The sequence below is a fragment of the Pelophylax lessonae genome (genome assembly GCF_965119305.1).
Source record: "Pelophylax lessonae genome assembly, chromosome: 9".
In the NCBI taxonomy this organism is placed as follows: domain Eukaryota; kingdom Metazoa; phylum Chordata; class Amphibia; order Anura; family Ranidae; genus Pelophylax; species Pelophylax lessonae.
The window spans coordinates 108,599,079-108,621,303 of NC_138776.1; the positions used below are offsets into that span (position 1 = coordinate 108,599,079).

The 22,225-nt window shown below is 42.0% G+C and overlaps 1 protein-coding gene across 2 annotated transcripts in view; it reads left to right on the forward strand.

Moving 5' to 3' along the window:
* Window positions 1-22,225, forward strand: part of JMJD1C (jumonji domain containing 1C) — a 490,497-nt gene that overhangs the window by 432,856 nt on the left and 35,416 nt on the right. For both annotated transcript variants that reach the window (XM_082267995.1, XM_082267996.1), the window contains 7 exons: window positions 2,160-2,361; window positions 6,125-6,339; window positions 10,043-10,195; window positions 11,486-11,575; window positions 12,108-12,235; window positions 16,918-17,131; window positions 17,955-18,163. In XM_082267995.1, coding sequence (XP_082124121.1) covers window positions 2,160-2,361; window positions 6,125-6,339; window positions 10,043-10,195; window positions 11,486-11,575; window positions 12,108-12,235; window positions 16,918-17,131; window positions 17,955-18,163 — 1,211 coding nt within the window. The remainder of the gene's footprint in view (window positions 1-2,159; window positions 2,362-6,124; window positions 6,340-10,042; window positions 10,196-11,485; window positions 11,576-12,107; window positions 12,236-16,917; window positions 17,132-17,954; window positions 18,164-22,225) is intronic.

Here is a 22,225-nt window from a genome sequence, read left to right on the forward strand (position 1 = left end):
AGTATGCAGATCAGGAGTGTCCTTGTCAGTTCACAAAACAAATATCGGCCTCTGCATTTAGTGCCGGTTCACACTTGTGCGATGCGGGAAGGCTGCGAATATGCAGCCTGTTCCCGCATCGCATCCGCACATCTGGCAGTTCACACTGCCATATGCGATACGCAGGGGGTGTCAATTAAAAGTTGACACCCCCAGTTTGATTGCATATCGCAGTGTGATCTGCAAGTACGCACAGAATCGGATCGCACAAGTGTGAACCACTGTGCGATCCGATTCTGAGGCGGCTCAAAAAATGCCTCCTGTGCGTCTTTGGTGAGGATGCAGTGCGAATTCAGCCATAAAAACGTGTATGGCGGAACTCGCATCCGCACAGGAGATCGCATGTAATGAAGGAGCAGTGTGCTCCGAATTACATGCGATCTCGCAAGCCGCGGAAATGTGAACCGGCTCTTCTCTTGATGACGCCAACTGAGGGGAAACTCCTAATTGCCTTGCCTCACTTATAGTGTGTTCGTGACCCTGAGAGCTTTAAAACCATAGATTATGATGACATACAAGGGGGAGGTTGGGACTTTGAATGAAGCACACGGTGGGATTAGCCATGCGCCTCCATCCCTAATCGAATGCAAAAAGAAGGGTTGGGACTTTAAATGAGGGACATGGCTAGACTGGCAGGAAAAGTCACATATTTATTGTACATGCAGGTATAAAGCATGACATATAGAATATACATATTCAAATACATAGGCTAGTAGAGGAGTCCCCAATTTCACATTCATAAAATCAACAACGTAAAATGTCAAAAAAATAACACAGTAGTAGAATGTAATCATAATGTCAATGGATCAAATAATAAGGGAGTAATAATCTATATCGAAGCATCGTAGACTCAAACATGTTTTGTGGACCCAATCGTCACTTCGTCAGGAGTGGATGCATGATATTGATCTATAAAATATGAATTCAAAAATTGACATATTGATGGAAAATTGAAGAGGGGAAAGGGGGAAACCAAACTCCTAACTTCCATAGCAGCCAGGTGTTTCATGGTATTGGAGAGGAGGATGACCCCTCATGTGTCCCAACCGGGAGCTGAGGGCAAACAGGCAGGGGGGCAGGGCGGAGTACGTTGCACAACAATGATCGGTGTGGGTTTGAAAGAAGTAGAATAAAAGGCAAACAGTGTAGCAGCATAGTAAAACCTGTATGCAGGGTATAAAAATAATAATAATACACCGTTTGCTTTTTATTCTACTTCTTTCAAACCCACACTCATCCTTGTTGTGCAACGTACTCCGCCCTGCCCCCCTGCCTGTGTGCCCTCAGCTCCCGGGTGGGACACATGAGGGGTTATCCTCATCTCCAATACCATGCACCACCTGGCTGCTATGTAAGTTGGGAGTTTGGGGGCCTGGTTTCCCCCTTTCCCCTCTTCAATTTTCCATCAATATGACATTTTTTTTATTCATATTTTTATAGATTAATATCATGCATCCACTCCTGACGAAGTGGCGATTGGGTCCACAAAACATGTTGAGTCTACGATGCTTCGATATAGCTTATTACTCCCTTATTATTTGATCCATTGACATTATGATTACATTCTACTACTGTGTTATTGACATTTTACGTTGTTGATTTTATGAATGTGAAATTGGGGAATCCTCTACTAGCCTATGTATTTGAATATGTATATTCTATATGTCATGCTTTATACCTGTATGTTCAATAAATGTGTGACTTTTCCTGCCAGCCTAGCCATGTCCCTCATTTAAAGTCCCAACCCTTCTTCTCTTTGCAGATTATGATGACAGTCAAGCAACTGGCATTTTCAGATGGAGTGTACAGTAGGAGCCATGTGTAGATTTCTAAAGATATTTTTGGTTGTAAATATCCTGTGTTGAATATTGAGGAATCTGGATAGTTGTGCCTTACAGAGCAGCTGGCTGGTGACCGAGCATCACCATGAACTTTCATTGTAATCAGACATTGCTGATTTCCTTGGAATAATACTTTGTTTATATCTATGTTCATGCTGGGTCGTATCCTTGTAAATAGCAAATGTTGCTTTCCTGTTAACCTCTTCCTCATTGGCAGCAGGTGCAGATGGCACCCTTGTCTCTATTCCTTGATGGTGATTGTTGTTTTTTTACTTTCAGCTGGCATACCTCGTTCAGTATTAAAAGACTGGAGGAAAGTAAAGAAGCTCAAGCAGACTGGGGAATCCTTCCTGCAGGATGACTCTTGCTGTGAGATTGGGCCAAATATACAGAAATGCAGAGAATGTCGACTGATCCGCACCAAGAAGGGCGAGGAGACCACCCACTCTCCAGTTTTTTGCAGATTTTATTACTTCCGAAGGTAATACTTGGGACCACTGGATTGTATTCATTTTTTTTCCGATTCCATAATTGTAACAGGTTTAGAGGATTCTTCAATGTTTTCACCAAAACTGTAGGTATGGTGATTTATTGCGGTGATGGCAGTTGGGTGTGTAAAGATGCTCTTACCTTTAAATCCTTTTACATAGAACTGTTTTTTTTTTTTTTTTCTTTAAAGCGGAGTTCCAGCCTTTTCACTCACCTGTCCAACGGTCCAGCAATGTGGCCGCCCGAAGCCTCGATCCTCTTCCCTCTGGTCTCGGCGGCGCCGGCATCACTGCTGTGGGCACCCGGCTGTGACAGTTTGCGGCTTCACAGCCGGGTACTTTCTGTGCATGCGCGTCTTGATTGGCAATCTTCTGGGACCTCTGACATGTCCCAGAAGATTGCAGGGAGGGAGGGGGAGAGGAGAACTTCCGTTCAGGGCGCCGCGGCGCTCCGAGCGGAAGTGGGAGCGGGTACCTGTCAAAACTAGGTACCCGCTCCCCCCCCCCCCCCCAAAAAAAATGACATGCCAAATGTGGCATGTCAGGAGGTTAGAATACCTAAAGCGGAAGTTCCACTTTTGGGTGGAACTCCGCTTTAAAGTGTGTGTAGGAACAGTGTGTGTAGGAACCTTGGATTGTTCGTTCCTTGAGGGCAGGAACTGAAGTGAATGTACAATATATATGTAAAGCACTGCATTTGATGGTACAATATAAATACCAGTTATAAATAAAAATAAACCCTAGGGCCTCATGAACAAGGGTGTATTTAAGGCATACATAGTAAGATTCTGGCTTTTTTCCACAACAAGGCAGGCCAGGTGCTGTCCACTAATGCCCATAGACAGTTAATGGCAGGCTTCTCTGCCATGGAAAAAAGCAATCATTTTATGTTGTGTGCCTCTACTGCTCCCCTGTATATTATCTTTTAAATAGAACTTGTATTTGCTCGCTTTTGGTAATTGGTATAACTATATCATTGGAAGCATTTTGCTCGACAAGTGAAAAAAAATATCTATTGTTTCATAAATTCAGGGTGGACTTTTGCATATTTCCTGCGTTATCTCAGGGAGCATATCTGACCATCCTAGGTCTTATTTTGGATTACAGAAGAATTGGTGTCTGTGTTGTAAAGAGGGAGGGTTTGGTTCAAGTGGTTGTAAACCTCAGGCATGAAATATGAACAAAGCATATCTCTGCATAGTGTGTATGTCTGCTGCTTCGATCAGCATGAATCACGTCTGACATGTTTTTGTGACAGCCTGTGATTGACAGCCTCATCTCTGTTCCTTTGTTTTGTGTGAAGAGAGGTTGTCCCTTCCTTCCAATCAGCTCTCAGAGCTCCCCTCACTGCTGTAAGTTCAGCTTCCCCACCCTGCTTTTCAGAGCTCAGAGATCCTGTGGAAATTCTGTACTTTGTAGGGGAAAGATGGCTGTAGATGAACAAGTACAATTGATATTGGGGGTTTGCTTCATCTCTGTGTATCATTTGAGGCCAGTGACCTCACTGGGTATATGTAAGGGTTTACAACCACTTTAAGCAAAAAATCAGCTGTGCAGAGATGATACCACTTGCTCCATTAAGATGTGTGTAGTAAGCTCACAGCAGGACTGAGAGCAAGTAACTACACTTTTTGGCTTGGTTAACATTCTTACACAGTATAGGAAAATGAAAAGCTTTGTAGAACATCCATTGCCTTTGATGCACCATTATCTTTGTACAAGATCTTGAAGTGTCTGTCTACAGTCTTCAGGTATTGCTTGAAGCCATGAATTTAGTCTCCAAAAGCGCAGTATGTTCACATAGACCTGGCATTACCTAAACTTTAAACCCATTGCTTTTATTGTTTCTGGTAGTTGCTGGTCTGTAAAAAAACGCTCACAGTCCAGTGCTCAAGTGTCATTAAGTTACACCTAATGTCATTAGAGCTTGCTGAAATTAAGCCAATTGCATTGTAAAGTGCGTCTGACAATAACACAATACCTGATGCGTAAGCTGTTCTAAGACCCTGTTCAGACAGGGGCGACGCGACTTGCTGGGGCGACCTGTGAAGTCGCGGTGCACAGCGACCTCGGTGCGACATGCATGGACTTCATATCATTGAAGTCAATGCAGGTCGCCCCAAAGTAGTACAGGACCCTTTTTCTAAAATGTCGCTCCTATTAGAACCGGTCCTGTACTATTCAATGGCGAGCGACTTGTCAGGCGACCAAGTCGCGCTAGTGTGAATGTGGACTAAATCTCAGAGTATAATTGAAAAAAACAAAGCTAGTTGCCCTTTAGGTTTGTGCCTGCTGATATGTATGTATGTATAAGGTAAATGGTGTTGACCTGTTGTATTATGCCTATCTGCCCCATGGATATTTAAATGTATCTGGTAATATTAGGAATACTCAAAAGGCACACTTTTTTTTATTCTCCTTTTTTTTTTTTTTTTTTTTTTTTTAATAAATCATGTTCAGATGTTGTTAAAGCCATACAGCGATCCAGTAAGTACATCCAAATGCCAAGGATACAGTGTTCTTTACAGATATTACTGCAGAGCAGATCTTGTTCCCTAACTATGGGCAGATTGAATTCACTTCATAGATCAGGCCAGCACGTCTCTTGTTACTGGAGTGAAAAATAGTTTTATCTGCCTAGAAATGGCTTGTTTACCTGAAAGGAAAAGAAGTCTTCATATTTTTTCCCCAACTGCAGTAGTTATAGAACAGTACTCAGGCTAATAACAAATATAAAATGGGACAGAGATTTGCTTTGTCCTGAAAAATATCCTACGAAGAACCTGTCAGTTTATGGACATATGTGAGCTGTTAAGTGGACAACTAGCTAGAAGATGTCATACTTATCGTTGTCTAGTAAGTCAGACATGAATCACATATGCACGAAGCAAGGATGAACATGAGGGCCCAAACAATGCACACTCAAAAGTTCATCAGCCGCTCTCATATTTCTGTTCTGGCTGGTTATCTACAAAGGTCAATGGGACTTGTATTGAAGTCTCCCTGTCTGTAAGTGTTAAGACACCTTCAAAAATACTTATCTTCAGACCCGCTCATGAGTTCACTGTGCTTTCTTGACGCCATGCAGCTTTTGCACAAAAAAAGTACCAGCCATACTCCTACTATGCCTTTCTGCCACTCAGCCTGTCATTCCATTGGCTGGTCCTTGTCATGGCAACTTCCAGCTGTCCAAAGGAGTATGGCTCCAGCCATAAGAATGAGTGGCACACATGTGCAGTAGGAGTCAGGCATGGTGGAAACTCTGTGGTGGTATGTGGTAGGGCCACACAGTGAAGTACTCTGAAGCGGTGGTAAATGTAAGTATTTTGGTAGGGGGAATATTAAAGGACTACTTTACTAACTGTGAAGTTGTCCTTTTTTTAAAAAAAAAAAAAAGATTTTTAAAAGCTCTACATTATTCATTTGTGCTTTTTCAGAACTCATATCACTATTTTAATTATCTCAAATGTGTCCTTTATATTAAGCCTAGTGCTGTTTGCAATTTGGAGCTTTCGTTGCTGAAAAGAAGGTAAAATGAACTTGAATGGCCTGTAATCTAGAGTTAGGCAGTAATATGTATCATATTGTTTGGTAATAAGTAACGACCTTGCATTTAATCCCAAAAAAATGCCAAACCCCAAAAACGTTGAGATCTAAAATCTGCCAAGAGGATTGAAGACATTTTTCAGAGTGGAGATCCCAGTGACGCCATTCTGTTGGCATACAGTTTACAGTTTATGTTCTTGTGTGTTACAGGTTATCATTCAGTAAGAACGGGATTGTTAGAATAGATGGATTCTCATCTCCTGACCAGTATGACGAGGAAGCACTGAGCTTATGGACGCATGAGAACTATGAAGATGATGATTTAGATCTGGATTCCATAAAATACATCCTGGGTTACATCGGAGATAAGTTCTGTCAGATGGTGACATCTGAAAAAGCTGCTATGTCCTGGGTAAAAAAAGATGGTACGTCAGTCTGGCATGCCTTCAGAGTAAACTTGACCCATAATTATAGGCCAAGCTTTATTGCTCTATAAATAGTGTGTGGGAGCTGTCTACACTAGGCAGATCCAATCGATTTTAACCCCTTCGCACCTAAGGGTAATACAAATGTTAACGCTAAGCACAATTTTGAAACTTTTGAGATGTTTTAGTAAAGCTGTACATATCACAACTACTTTGTGCATTCAGGTGGATTATACCGTGTTTCTTTCAGGAAAAATGTGCGCTTTCATTTGGTGGTAAATGATGATGGATACCTCCTGATTTAATTTTATCATCAAAAGGAAATTTTATTAAAGGATAACTGGCCAAAGAGTTTTATTTATATTTATTTTAGCTGTTTTTCTGGTTACGACCATAACCTACCACCAAAGAACAACCCAAAAGAAAATTCTCCTGCTCTAGATGATCGTTGTCATACCACATATGCATGTGTACGTTGTTTGTACCTTTAGTACAGCACAAAAACAAGTGCACATTTTGATTTTTTTTTTTTTTTAATCCTATCTAATACACACTGACACTAACTGGCACTGATACTAATTGAATATAAAAAATTATACCCAAAATATACTGACCTTGACCTTTGATCCTTACTTGACCCAAACATTAACCCTGTCACTGACCTAGATCAAACCTTGATCTAGGTATTTTTTCTTTATTTTAAATCTTTTTCTCTCTCTTCAAGGAAAGATGCAATGTATCTTTCCTCTACATTGACAGAGTGAGAAATGCAGGGGCTGTCACAGTGATAGGATGACCTAGAACCGGGATTTCCGGGTTCCGACCATTACTATGGGACGGCACGCTCCCAGCTTAAAGACAGATATGCATATATGCGGCCCCACGGAAGAAAGTTTAGTCCAGCGAGGCCGTGTATATGCGTACTGTCAGCATGAAGTGGTTACATGAGCAGAGATGATGAATGGAACTTAGGTTAATATAATGGAGTGTAAAGAATGTCTCGATAAATGTAGTTGGTGAATTGAAAGGTACTAAACAAAAACACTGAGCAACATGCATTAAAAGTGCCTGAAATGGTCTATATTTCTTTATCGGCCAATCTCAATGTCGCTTTCATTTCCTATCTTGCGTGCAAATATTAAGGGCTTGTTTACACAATGTCTGTCCACACATGTAAAGTGTGAACAGGTCACATAGAAAAACATTTTATAAACCTGTGTAAAGGGACGCCTATAATTAACACACTTTTTCACTTATCCTTTACGTAAACTCCTAAAATACTTGCCTTTATTCGCATTTCCACAATCCTAAGTGTGCCATTCCACCTGGTACCAATGCAGCCTTTGTAAAGAAATATGCTATCCTGATCTTCCTCCTCCTGTGCATTTGTGCTGTTGCCCTAATCCGTCCTGTGGCTAACCTGTAGTTATTGGTGGCCACCGAAGTACAGCTCATCCATAGGCGTCGGTGGAGCATGTAGGAATAGGACCCACCATTTTCCTTTGAAAAGGCTGTGTTCCTTCGAGCAGGACTGCACAGTGAGGAGAAAGAGGAGAACCATACCGGGTGGACTGCACTTAGGGGTTAATTGTCTTTTACCCTAGTTCACAATAATGCTGTACAGAAAACCCAGGGACCCATGCTCGTTTTCCGCACAGCGTTCAAATGCCGCTGCCCTTGCAAACGGATTGCAGTGTGGTTCTAGATTTGGTGCATGCAGGACTTTGGTGTGATGCGTAGCGATTTGAATGGGCTCAAATCGCACCACACTGAATTGCATGTGAATTGAGCAGATAGGCAGTCTGGTTCCTGTGCGATTCACATGCTATTCCTAGTGTGAACTGAGGCTTAATGCTTAGAGGAGCTGCAGTCTGGAAAAAAAAATTAATATAAGTACGTGGCGGCTGGATTCACACTGGTGTGACGCTAGACATTGCATGTGATTCGCACCACATTGCTGTGCACATCACAAAATGGTGCAGGACCCTTTTTTGGTCCGCACTTAAATCGGATCATATGGGTGTTCAGACCAATGCGATCTGATTCCACAGTTCGTTCTACAAACCGATTTGGGGGTGACAATTACTTTGTTGACACCCGCAACAGTTTGCGGAGAGCAATGTGAACTTCCTGAGAGTCAAATGCGATGCGGAAACCCGCACAGGAATTGCTGTGGTTACCGCATCGCACCAGTGAGAACCTAGCTTTGCCTGTCCAGGAATCCCATGATGTCAGCATCCTGAGCTGATTCGTCAATTGGCTTCGGGAGCAGGCGCTGCCATTGTAAGTAAGGGAAACCGGCAGTAAAGCCTACAGGCTTTCCTACTGCGCATGTGTGAGTTGTGCTGCGCTTTCTGAATGGTCTCGCCGTCTTCTGGGACCTATGTGTATCCTGGAAGGAGGAGGGGCTAGAAATGTTCATAGATTGGGGCTAGAAATGTTCATAGATTGCTGCGGCAATCTTACCCAGAATTAGGAGCAGGTACCTGTCAACAAGCAGAGCTTCCCCTTTTGGGTGGAGCTCCGCTTTAACAAAAAAAAAATTTTGTTTCTATGTATAAACATGCTCGCCTCTCCAGAACTTTTCCCGAGCCTCTCTTGTCCTGTGAAACTTCCTGCCCCAGTCTGTCCAACTATCTCCTACTCTGTTTTCTGTCTTTTAGACAATCACTGAAAACCCTTCTCAGAGAGGCCTACCCTGCCACTACCTAACAAATGTACTTTTATTTTCTAACCCCCCCCCCACAGCTATTAACTTTTGTATCACTTGACCCTCTCACCTAGATTGTAAGCTCTAATGAGCAGGGCCCTCTGATTCCAATAGTATTCAATTGTATTGTAACTGTACTGTCTTCTCTCGTATTGTAAAGCGCTGGGCAAACTGTTGGCACATATAAATCTTGTATAATAATAATAATTTGTTATGTGTGCAGAGGACAACCATAGTTCATTACATATGCAGACTTTGCTTCCTGCAACGATTGTCTTACTCACAGTGCAAGTGTATGCTTTGACTTGCGCCTTCTCACATTGCAAGTCTGAGTCACGTCTAAGATAGAGCTGAAGTCATTGCTGATATAAAGCTTCAGGGGCGACCAGCCCCACTATTGCTTCATCATGGCTGACTGATGAAGCATAGGAGGAAAATCTGCTCAGATCTTGACATGGTAAGGAGGAGTGGCCACCAAACCTCCTTTTTATTTTTCCTTTTTGCATGAGCCTTGGGGATTATTGGTGACCCTGTCAGGGCCCCCATAAGGTAACAAAACTGCTAAATATGCAGACACTTTATGGTGCCTGTAAGTTACCTGTTAAAATGCCATTCTCTGCTTCTCTATACAGCCCCTGTAAGTCTAGGCACAAACTTGAGCTAGTGTCATCACTAAGCCAAGCCTCAGCCATTTACCAGATTGGTGCCAGAGCCTCTACTATTAACTAAATTGTGAAATGACAAGAGTGGGGATTAGTCCCAGCTGGGCTGGACATAGTGGCATGATTGGACTCTTAGGGTTTGGTGTGAAGGTACAGGAACCCTTCAGTAGTAGTCTTAGATGCATTCTGCTTGGGAAATTAGAGTGAAAAGATGCATAATGACAAAGGCCTTTTAACCAAGGTCACCCACCAGAATAATGTACCCCTTCCCTTAATCGAATGGTTATGCAGCTCAGATTTTAATGTTTTAATAAATTGCTCTTTATTTCAGTGAAAATAGCCTGGAAGAGAGCAGTGCGGGGTGTGCGTGAGATGTGCGATGCCTGTGAAGCCACCTTGTTTAACATCCACTGGGTCTGCCAGAAATGTGGATTTGTGGTCTGTCTGGATTGTTACAAAGCGAAGGAACGGAAAAGTTCTCGAGGTTAGTACGCATGAAGAACTCCATTCTGTGCTGTGTTTACCCTGCCTTCCCCCAGAAATGCTTAGCCAGCAGTCATGTTCTAGCTGGTGAATTGCTATTTCTGTGCTGGAGAAACTCCCCTTCAGTAATTACAGCCAGCAGTTTCATAACTTCCCTTTCAGTCTATGTACAGCTCATTCTCAGGTGGAGCTCTCCTGTTTCATGCTAATGTGAAATGAAGATTTAAGTGTGTACATATTTAGCAGGGTTCGCCTCAGGGGGATGGGTGAGCTCTGCTATACTCCACAGTTATCAATGCCATCATTTAAAAAGTCTTCCTCCAAATAGCATGACACTGCTACCCTATACAGAATACAGTGTATGTGTGGTTTGGAATAGGGCCACATTGCAGTATAAGAAGACTCACAGCACATTCATCTTGGGTCAGGCAGGAAGTGAGCACAAGCTGCAACTCAGACTGAAATGTTAATTCTATAAAGAGGCATCCTGAATAATGCAATATGTATTAACATTTCCATACTGTGACATAACTCTATGTACTATGCATAAATGGACTTTTTCTTCCTTTAAAATGGTCATCGTACATAACCGTTCATTAGCTTCAATAGGAGGGGTATGCCACAATACTGAACTATAAAGCTTATGATTCTTTCACCATAAACACTAGAAATTTGGTGAAACTGGCTAATAATACGTATAGCCATCATTGTCCTTGCACACAATGTTATTTTATTGTCTGTAAGTAATAGTTGCGGTTATTTTTGTACCCTGTCTATTCCGAAAACCCTTCTAACCTCAAAAGTGACCTCACAGCCTAATTTAATTGAAGCAGAATAAATAAATGGTGTATACGGATCAGCATATTTTACAAATAAATCACTTTGGCTGTTGATGGGATAGGAGAATTTTAATCAGATTAAAACATAAATCCATACTATGGTAAGGAGAATTGATTTTATCTCCGTAAATTTAATGACCCATGAATTCTGTCAGAGCGACACTAACAAATGGTTAAAGAGCATCCTCTGCTCAGACCAACAGTTTAAATTACCTGTCAAAACTGGGATGATTTAGTGATAACATCACAGCACAGCATGTCAACTTCATAACCTTGAAAGGGTGTTAATTGACCCATGGTTGTCTTCAAGAAAGGGTAGTGTTGTGTTTTTTTTTTTTTTTTTTTTTTGCTTCTGATTCTGATATTTAACCCTTAATAGTAACCAATACTTGTTTGTTTTTTTGCCTTTATTACAAATTACAATGGAAATGTGTGGGATTTTCTTTTCGTAGATAAGGAACTGTACACTTGGCTGAAATGTGTAAAGGGTCAACCTCATGATTACAAGCACCTAATGCCCACACAGATTATTCCAAGCTCAGGTAAGACTTATTGAACATGTAATTTACCTTGCTTGGGATGTTAGTGGGACAATTTAATTAAAACTCAAGGTTTGTTTAAAAAAAAAAAAGTGTATTGCAAACAAAAGGATTTTTAGATATCATCTTGCTCGATACAGTAGATTACTGCACAATCTATATCCGAAGCTGTACAGGGGGATTTAGATCAGTGCAGAGCTTGCACCCCTCAGTGATTTCTCATATGCCTAGTTTGGGTACCCAGATGTGGATACTTATACTAGCACAATAAGGACTTTGTTAGTAGACAGGCTTTATTGCAGCTCCAAGCATTTTAAGATGACCTTCAGTTAGCAGAAAATTGGAATTGAAGCAGCACCTAGTCTGTGTAGTCTGTACAACTGGCACAGTATACCTGTAGTTTAAAATAATGAAGAAAAAAAAAAAGTTTAAAATCCCTCTGGAATTGGTTGTCCCAATAGCCCGGTGGTGTTTGCCATCTTTCAAAGACTGTAAATGAAAGCCTGCTAAATATTGTGCTTCTCCTTTGTTTTAGTTCTGACTGACCTTCTAGAAGCAATGCACAACCTCCGTGACAAATTTGGGATTAAGTCACACTGTCAGTGCGCCATTAAACAGAATTCGCAGGTTGGCAAGCTGCCTTCACTGAATGGTGTATCACAGGTGAGACTAACAGAAACCCTTAGAAATACCTAGTATTCATGACTATGGACAGTTTCTGAGATTTTTTTTTTTTTTTGCTTAGAGTGGGAAAGGATTAAAACAACTTTAGTTTTTCCTCTCTGATTTATAAGGGTAAATTTGCCTGTCCAGTCAGCTGGGCAATAAGTGAGGGGTAACCTCCAAGAGGAATTAAAGCATGAATTGTGTGTTTAAGAAACCAGGGTAAGACTAGAGCCCCTGACAGATTTTTATTGTCCATGTGGAGATTTTTCCTCACCTCTACGTTGTCAGCGGGCAGGGGAAACGTGCCCATTGAGGTCCCACAAAATCTAAGATTGGTTTTAAGCCTTTTGCAGAGATTGGCTATATTTTGTTTTTATTTGTTAACATAAATTTAGACTTACTGGCAGTGATATTAATCTGAATGGAACACCACTGTACGACTACTTTTTAAAGTTTTTCCTTAAGGCCTCTTGCAGGCGGGAGTAAAAAACCCCACTTTTTTTTTCTGATGTGAAATGAGATGCATTATTGTCTATGGAACAATGCACACAGCAGAGAAAAGCTCAGTACGATGATTACAGAGCCGTAAAACAAAACTAGAAAACTTTACATTTCAGTTCATTAATTTACACATATACGTGTGATTACACGTCTATAAGCAGGTTAACACAGGTATAAATGAGTCTATTACAAAACCGGCAATGAAGAAGTTTTTTTTTTTTTTTTTGTCGATAGGCTTATGCACCTTTACGCACCTATACATTTATACTCATATTTATACTCTTAAACATGCTCATATACACGTAATCACGCATATATGCCTAAATTACTACACTAAAATGTAAAGTTTTCTAGTTTTGTTGTACGGCTCTGTATTCATAGCTGCATTACTGATATTTACTGTACTGTACTACAGATTTTTCTGTCAACAAGATCCTGAGTGTGAACGTCGGTAAATTCGCCCGTCTGCAACTGGCCTTGTTTGTTTGAGCTTTGACATTGTAACGGATTCCACTTCACTCTTTGTCAGCTCGGCGAACACATATATTGGTTATAGATCAGCGCTCATTTTTAGCATTTTTGAATCTCTGAAACGGATTGTTAAAGCTGCTAAAAATATATTGCATCTGATTTACACATTATGCCTTCTTTTTGTGGAGATTTTACTTTTAAGCCCCTGTTCACATGATTGCTTAGGCCCCTAGTCTGAATGGGGCCTCATGTTTATGCGGCTTGAGCCAGCGCGTAGTCCATTTAAGTCTATGGGGAAGCAGTGGTTGTTCAGACACAACAGCACTGTCTCCATTCGGGGCTCACCTGCCCGCCTGTCAGATTGGGACCAACGGCTGTGTCCGTGCAGGCACTGTGTCCCTATAGCTTGAATGGGCTGTTTGCACTCAGCCCCTGGCAGCTCTGCTATTCATGAACTACAGGCCTGAATGCCCATGTGAATGGGGCCTTTAAAGTAAAATCACCAGAAAAGGTAGGAGGTAAGCTTGACCTAATACATTCTTGACAGCTTAAAAAAACAACATTCAGAGCTACAGAAATGCCATAAATGAACGGTGAGCTTGTGAATGAGACCTAAATGGAGTGTTCTATTTACGACCAGGGGGGGGAGGAGAATTGGTCCGCAGACCAAGCCTCCAAGAAAGCTCTCATTGGTCTGCCCTTTCAAGGTGATCGCCTGTTTGTGGTTACCCTGGATGACATCCTTAAGGGTATCATGGGGGAGGGGGGAGTACCTTCCTGACACAATCCAGGAAAGGGAAGGAGCCTTGTCGCAGACAGGGGGCCCTCTTTTTCAGCCCATAGAAAATGATTTTGTACTTCTGGGACTGAGAATAAGGGAATAGATCTTTCAAATCTTCTCTGGGAGGTTCCAAGCAACCTTGGTCTAGTAAGCCTAGAGCTAGCTTCTCTGGCCCCGCACACGAGACTGCTTCAGCATGAAGGTCTGCCCTCACCCATTATTGGGGTGGGGGGGACATCTTCGCTGGTTTCTGGCCCCGTGGACTTCTTTTGTGAGCATCAAGGAAATCCCCAAAATGTTTCTTTTGGGGGTACCCAGAAAGGGGGCAAAGTTTGTTATTTTCAGGTTTTTTAGATCCCAAGTCTCCTTGTGCGGATTTAATTACTGCAAAGGTTCAGGTAATGTTCAAACTACTGAAGGTCCTCCCTATCCCTGTCCAGGAAATTGAATTACCCAGGCCTGATTTTAATTTTGACCAGGGTGGTTCTTCCTCTGGATAAATTTCAGGACTCACAGGCCGTGATTTACTGGCTGCTGTCACGCAGATAGTTCTCTCTCTCCATTTGCATTCAGGTTCTGAGTCTGGTGGTATCCACCTTCAAGACAGTTCTGTTTGCACAATCTTACATGCAACTCCTTTAGCAGGTTCGGCTCCACAGGAGGATATCGAAGTTCGTAGCGAGGTCACGGGTTCCTCTGGCAGAAGCCTCAGGTGTCCAAAGGCCAGGTAAGGCCAGTATCAGCCTCGGCTCAGGCTTCTTCCACAGTCACCGTGAAGAATCAAGAGTGAGGATCTTCCAATCACCCTGGTGGCCGTAAACGTCCCTTGGTGGCTTCCTCTCAGAGAAGACCAGTTGTCCCAAGGGCTAATCTACATCCTGCTTTATAGCCGCTGGTTTTATTGGCTTAGCTATGGAAAACCAGGTACTTGAGGTATAGAGGTTTGTCTGGATCCGTGATCCCTACTATGGTGAAGACAGGGAAGTCCTCTTCCAGCAGAATATACCCTTATATGTGGAAAGCGTACAATTCCTGGTGTGAGTCAATTGACGCTCATCCGCGATCCTTTTCTGTGGCTCGAATCTTAATCTTTCTTTAACGGTGCGTTGTTCAGAAGTTGGCCTTGAGTACCATCAAAGGCCAGGTGTCTGCCTTGGCAATCTTCTGTCAGCGACCCCTAGCCACGCACTCTTTGGTTTCGTAACTTCATTCAGGGGGTTGGACATGTGGCTCCACCTGTATGGTCTCTTTTGCCGCCATGTGATTTAAATTTCGTGTTTTTGGTTCTCCAGAAAGCTCCATTTGAGAATATTCAGGAGTTTCCCTTGTCTGCATTATCCCAGAACGTGACATTCTTGGTGGCTATTACCTCGGCCTGCAGGGTATCCGATTTGGCAGCATTATCCTGTTACAGTTCCTATTTGGTGGTCCATAGGGATAAAGTGGGTCTTTGTCCCTGTCCATCATTCCTGCCCAAAGTGGTCTCTGACTTCCATTTGAATGAGGACATTGTGTTGCCTTCCTTGTGTCTCAAGCCAGCTCATCTCAAGGAATTTGCTTTGCATACCTTGGATGTGGTTTGTGCGTTTCAGGTGTATTTGGCAGCGCCTGAGTCCTTTCGGAGGTCAGACTCGCTTTTTGTGGTTACAGAAGGACCAAGGAAAGGGCTTCTTCGGCCACCATCTCCAGATGGATCAGACAGACGGTGTCTCAGGTCTATTCCATTAAAGGTCAGGTTTCACCTTTCCCTGTCACTGCGCATTCTACTCAAGCGCTGAATGCTTCTTGGGCCTTCCGTCATAAGGCATCAATATCGCAAGTTTGCAAGGCGGCCACTTGGTCGTTGATGCATAAATTCAAAAAACTCTATAGGGTAGATACTCTGGCATCTTTGGATGCTTCTTTTGGCTGCAAAGTTTTGCAGGCTGCTGTTGAGTTTCCTCTTGAGGGGTGTTTTTATTTAAACATTTTTTTTTTTTTCAGACGGGCTTCGGTGTCCTGGTTAAGGGCACTTATGTTTAGCATTGGGTTATTTTCCCCACCCCTCATTTTACTTTTGGCACTGCTTTTGGACGTCCCAGGAGTTATGATTTATTACTGTGTCCGTGGATGAACGAAAGAGAAAATGGGATTTTTGTACTTACCGTAAAATCCATTTCTCTGAGTTAATCGACGGGCAAAGCACCCACCCCTCTATGGAGTTCTGATACTTCTAATACTGATTACCTAGAGCAGAGAGGGGGGTTATATACCATGCTGAGAGGACGGCCCATGGGCGTAGTCAGGTGTTTTTTGTTCTGCCTAGTCTCCTACTCCTACAGGAAGCAATATAACCCAGGAGTTATAATTTATGGAGCGCTGTGTCCGTTGATGAACTCAGAGAAATGGATTTTACGGTAAGTACAAAAATCCCATTTTATCTCAGGCTTCCCATCTGCACTTCCAGTGTGCATAAATAAGATGACAGAATGTCAGCTGTTATGCGGTTTTGTCAATCAGATCTGGCTCTTCAGTTTTGTCAATCAGATCTGGCTCTTCAGTTTTGTCAATCAGATCTGGCTCTTCAGTTTTGTCAATCAGATCTGGCTCTTCAGTTTTGTCAGCCATGTCTATGATACATAATTAGGCAAGTGTTGATTTATATTCCCAGAATGACCTTCCTCTATCTCCTTCCTATCTCAGAGCTACAAAAATTGTTCTACCTTATGCATGAAAGGGGATCTGTGGCAAAAAATTGGCAGTCAATTTTTTTGATCTGTTTTCCAACCTCGAATGTAAAAATGTCACTGTATATAATGAATTTTTGGCTATTGCCAACAGGAATATGTCTACAAAACCATTTTCGTTTAAAAAAAAAAAAAAACGTATTGACCATCCAAGGAAGAGCTGTGTCTGACCTGACTTTGAATTTTGGTCAATGTTTTAGGTACTGCAGAACGTTCTCAATCACAGTAACAAGATATCTCTCAGCTTGCCTGAATCACAGCCACAGAATTCTCCTCAAAAGCCAGAAACCAATGGTAATGTGAGCCCCGGAAGTGACAGTAGCACGGATAGTAAGCTGGCATCCCCAGAATCGCATTCCTCACTGCATTGGCTAGCAGACTTGGCTGAACAGAAGGCCAGAGAAGAAAAGAAGGGTGAGTGTCTATATCTAATTAGTGATGAGACAGAAATTAAGATTACACTGGCAATTCCCTGTTGCCAGTGGCACAATCACCGCATTTCTGCTGCCACATTACCCAGGGGAAATCACTTCCTCACTGGCCACGTAACTGCCGATTGACAATCTCTTTGACATCTCGCTGGTTTATCCAGTGGGGGGAACTACACCATAGGAGGTGGTGAGCAGATTTAGGCCCCGTTCATGTTAATGTGTGGGGGCACAAAAGGGGGGGGGGGGACATTCAGACAAATGATGCTGAGGTAGTTGATGGAGGTACTTTAGTCTTTTTCGCCTTGGGGGCTAAGGAACTTGTCCCAGCACTTGTTCAAGGAGCACTTTATTAAAAGAATATGTGACTTCCATTGCTAGTCATCACTCCTCATCTCAATAGTCTGAGTTACTGACTTGCAACAAGCCTGCTGCAGATCATCGCAATGAAACCCTAACTTTGCTTATTTAGAATCAGTGACTCAGAACGTAATAAAGTTATTAGAGAAGAATAACAGCCAGGTAACTAGCATTTTCAGGAGGAGGTCTGCATATTTTCAGAAGTTGGCAAACAATATTTGAGATTAGGCAGGGTAGCAGGTGTCAGGTTTTGGCTGTTCCCTGTCCCCTAACACTTGCTGACATGTCAGGTTTGGAAAAATTCAAACCAAGGCTTGCGCAGTGACAATAAAGTATGAATATTCAGATCCATGAGTAAGCCCAGTTGTTACTGGTTCTCTTTAATGACCACAGTATAGCTGTACTCTCTCTTTTGTTTAACGCCTCCAACTTCTCTATGCTCTTTGCAGAGAATAAGGCGTGTCCAGTGGGAAAACATATCAAGGAAGAACAAGATGGTAATTTAGATGGTGTAAACTGCAAATCCTCATCGCCCACCTCTCAGAACAGCGAGCAAGGTTCAACCCTGAGAGACCTCCTAACGACCACTGCTGGAAAACTGCGCCTGGGATCCACTGATGCCGGCATTGCCTTTGCACCTGTTTACACAGGAAATCCAGTGAGTGAAAGCTGTGCCATTTGTTGTATAGTATGCCCATCTCTATGGCTTGTTTTACATTTATAAACAAAAAAAAATGTACACCAGACTCATCTGATGTGTGGGCTGTTTGATGTTGCAGAAATCACTGGAAGGTAAATAATTCAACAAGGGGAAACAAAGCCTCTTGGCAAACAGTTCTCACATATAAGCAGCTGCCAAAGACAACTAAAGACTAGGAACGCAGCAGCAAACAAAGTTGTCTTTTAGTGATGATATGCAAATGTAGTATTTACCATTTAATAGACCTAGACAAGTAAAATCAAGAGAACTCTCCAAAAATTCTTAAACAACTGAGTTGATTTATTAAATTTATCCATCCCTCCCAAAGTGTGGCTGGTTTATCGAAACTTGACCATTGAAGAAACGGGGCCCATAATAAATTCATCAGGTTTCCAAATTAAAGCTTTTTTTGTTTTGGGCTTTGTTGTAAAGGAGAGGAGTACGGACGAAATTTTAGGGTTGTCATTGCAGACATCTTTTGAAAATTCTGGTTTCCTGGAAATGACAACCCAGAGACTTCAGTACTCAATAATTTTTCCCTACTTTACCCACAGCTGAAAAAGTTTTGACTCTACACACACCTAAAGCATATCTCAAAGAAACTATAAAATGATCCCCTGCAGTGGGGCTGCATAGGTGAACTGCTCACTTTGTCTAAGGGGTGGAGAAGCGCCATTACCTGATCCTCCAGTAGATGGTGCTCCCCCCGCTGTGGACTGTCCCTCACTGTACTCACATCCAGCATGGGGCTATGGATCCTGCCATGGTCCTAATAATATCAGGACCTTAGACTCTGCGGGGTCCAGTTCAGAAATGGGGAAGAGCAGAGGATTGAGAGAGAATATCTGCTTTTCTGTGTCCATTAGACCTAATCAAGCAGATAAAGGCTAGGTTGACCTTTTTAAGAAAAAAAAATAATGAATACACATTTCTCTTTCGTTCATTGATGGACACAGCTCCTGATTCTTCTTAACCATTTGGTTATTCTGCCCCCTACAGGAGGTAGGACATTAGGCAGGAAAAAGCTTGATTACTCCTATGGGTAGTCCCAGGGGGTATACACCCACTCTCAATAATAGGCACTCAGTTTTTTTTCTGCCTAGTCAGCAGTAAGGATCTTATTCCTTGCTGGGATCTCTGGTCCTTGCGATTTTTATTTTTAAATTTAATTTTTTCCTATCTTTGAATTTTGTTCGTGTGAGAATCTACAATCCATTGCCGGACTGGGCGACGGATTGGATATGAAAAAGAAATTAAATATTGCTAAATAAGAAATTGCGCTCAACTAAAACACTTGTGCAGAGTTAAAACCTTATATGAAGGCAAGAATAAAGTGCATATATTAGTGCAATAATAAGCATAAAGCATGGACAATAATAGACATGTGCAATCATAAGTCCATCAAACATATAAAGCAAATAAGCTAATCGAATATATAGTCCATAGTGATGACAATGAATGTCCAAAAAATATGGAAATTGATGGTGACAATAGTAGCAGCACTTGATAAATCGTATACACCTCCACCAAATATGCAGAAACACCCGGTGTGCAATCAAGGCTTACCGGATGAAATGGACCCCTTAAATTACAGGGGGTCAATGAAAGCAGATACAGGACACCAGAGACATGAACACCCGATACCAGGACATGCACCAATTCCAATATAGTTCCAACGAGCTCCAAGTAGATCCTCAAGTTTCACTAGACCTGGGGATGGACTCCCATACAATGTACCCAGAAAGGAACAAAAGGACTCGGATAGTGAATTGCGTAAAAAAAAAAATGTACTTTAATAATGGTAGATGCACTTACATGGTAAAGGCATTAACAGGGCATATCAAAAGTACAACCGCGGTCTCCGGGTAAGGAACGCCGCTTCCGCGTTCCATCGGGGGCCGGAAGTGACGTGATAACGCGATCACGATCCTACGTCCCGATGCGTTTAGTCAGCTCGTATCTGTCGTCATCAGGGTCATGTGATCGTGACCGCGTCAATGCTATTTATGCCACCAAGCCTCAGAATCGCAACCTATCCGCCACGTGTAAACACCCTCCCATCCGGAAATGGGACAATGCGGGAGCCATCTTGCCAATATAAAAATATATATAAGGAATACTACTGGCAAATAGATACAAATGCATTTGATCCCAATAAATAAAGGCAGAAGGTGGGGCAATAAATATACATGCATTTTAATCCCAATAATTAAAACAGATGGTCGGGGCGAGGATAGGTGTGTGAGGATTAACAACAAGACAATATAAAATATATAACATATAACAATCAGATTGTCAATATCATATATATAAACCTAATATTTAAAATCAATAAATGTATTAAAGAAACAATAAAAAGTAAGTGAATATACAGAACATATGTTAATCAAATTAATTGATCATTTTGCTCAAAAATAATTTATATTGATATTATTATAAAAAGATGATGTTACTAGGAAATATAAATAGCAATATTTTAAAAATAATTTGCAGTAAAGATAGAATTGTATTTATAAAAGGGGGTATAAAATGGTATATTAATTTATAATTATTATAAAGGGATGGTAATAATGATATATTTTTTTTTAATTTATTCGCAGTAAAGGTAATATTGTATATATAAAAAAGGGGGTAGAATAAAATCATGACCTGGAAAATAGGGTCATAACTCCATGATGTCAACAATAAATAAGGCCATAAAAATAATTGATCAAAGTAAGGGCCATAATTTAATAGACCGAACTACTCAGGAAATTATAATAACAAATATTTTAATAATTTGATATAAAACAATTTAAATCTATATCAATATTTAACCCTGAGGGATGCAAAGTTTGTAGTCGGTAAATCCACTCTGTCTCATTCATAGATATTTTTTGGGATAAATTACCCCCTCTCCAGTGGGGTTCCACTTTATCAATGCCACATACGGATAAACCTCTATTTATCAAGTGCTGCTACTATTGTCACCATCAATTTCAATATTTTTTGGACATTCATTGTCATCACTATGGTCTATATATTTGATTAGCTTTTTTGCTTTATATGTTTGATGGACTTATGATTGCACATGTCTAATTATTATTGTCCATGCTTTATGCTTATTATTGCACTAATATATGCACTTTATTTTTGCCTTCATATAAGGTTTTAACTCTGCACAAGTGTTTTAGTTGAGCGCAATTTTTTATTTAGCAGTATTTAATTTCTTTTTCATATCTCACGTTTTCACGTGTTTATTGCAGCTCCTATATTGGGATTTAATCCTGCACTGTTTATGATCATTTATTTTCACATTTCATACATTTTTTCACTTATCACTTCCTTTGCGCGGGATTTTGTTGGCACTAACACCACAAATCTTCCCAACGGACTGGATAATCTAGATCCAGAGAGTCCACCCAGTCTGGCCTGTGAGCGCACGCAGACCTTAGTTCCGCACTAGGTCGGCCAGGACATAGCCACACTGGACAGGGGCTGGCCAGCGAGTTAAACATCTCACGAGGGCGCATACAACCTGGCCTTGGCCTGAGTCGCAACTTTCCTCCTGGCCGACAGCAACCCACATTCCGATGGAGTGGAGGTCTGTCCGAAGCGGTGCCCACTCTGTTCCCCTTGTATGGTAAGTAGCTGTCCCTCCTCTACTCCTGGAGGGTTTTGGGGTGGATGTTGGCACCTCCCTGGGGTGGTGGGACCCCCATGTTGCCCTTTTTCCCCCAGCCCCTCTAAACATTCAGTGGTCACTGAGGGTCTTTCGCCCCCCCCCCCCCCCAGGTGGGGTTATGAGCTGGCTTTTGCCACATGCTCAAGAAAGGGGGCTTGTTGGAGTTGCTGCTGAACAAGTTTTTCCTGGTGTGAAACGGGGAGTTGAGCAGGGTTCCCTGCCACCCTTGGGGTTGGTGACTAGGGCAGGGATGTCATCTGGGCTCCCTGCGGTGGCTGTTGGGCCGGGGAGCGGATAGTTTAGCATCTGCATGTCCACGGCTTACGCGGCCGGACCTGGCCAAAAATTTAGGCCGC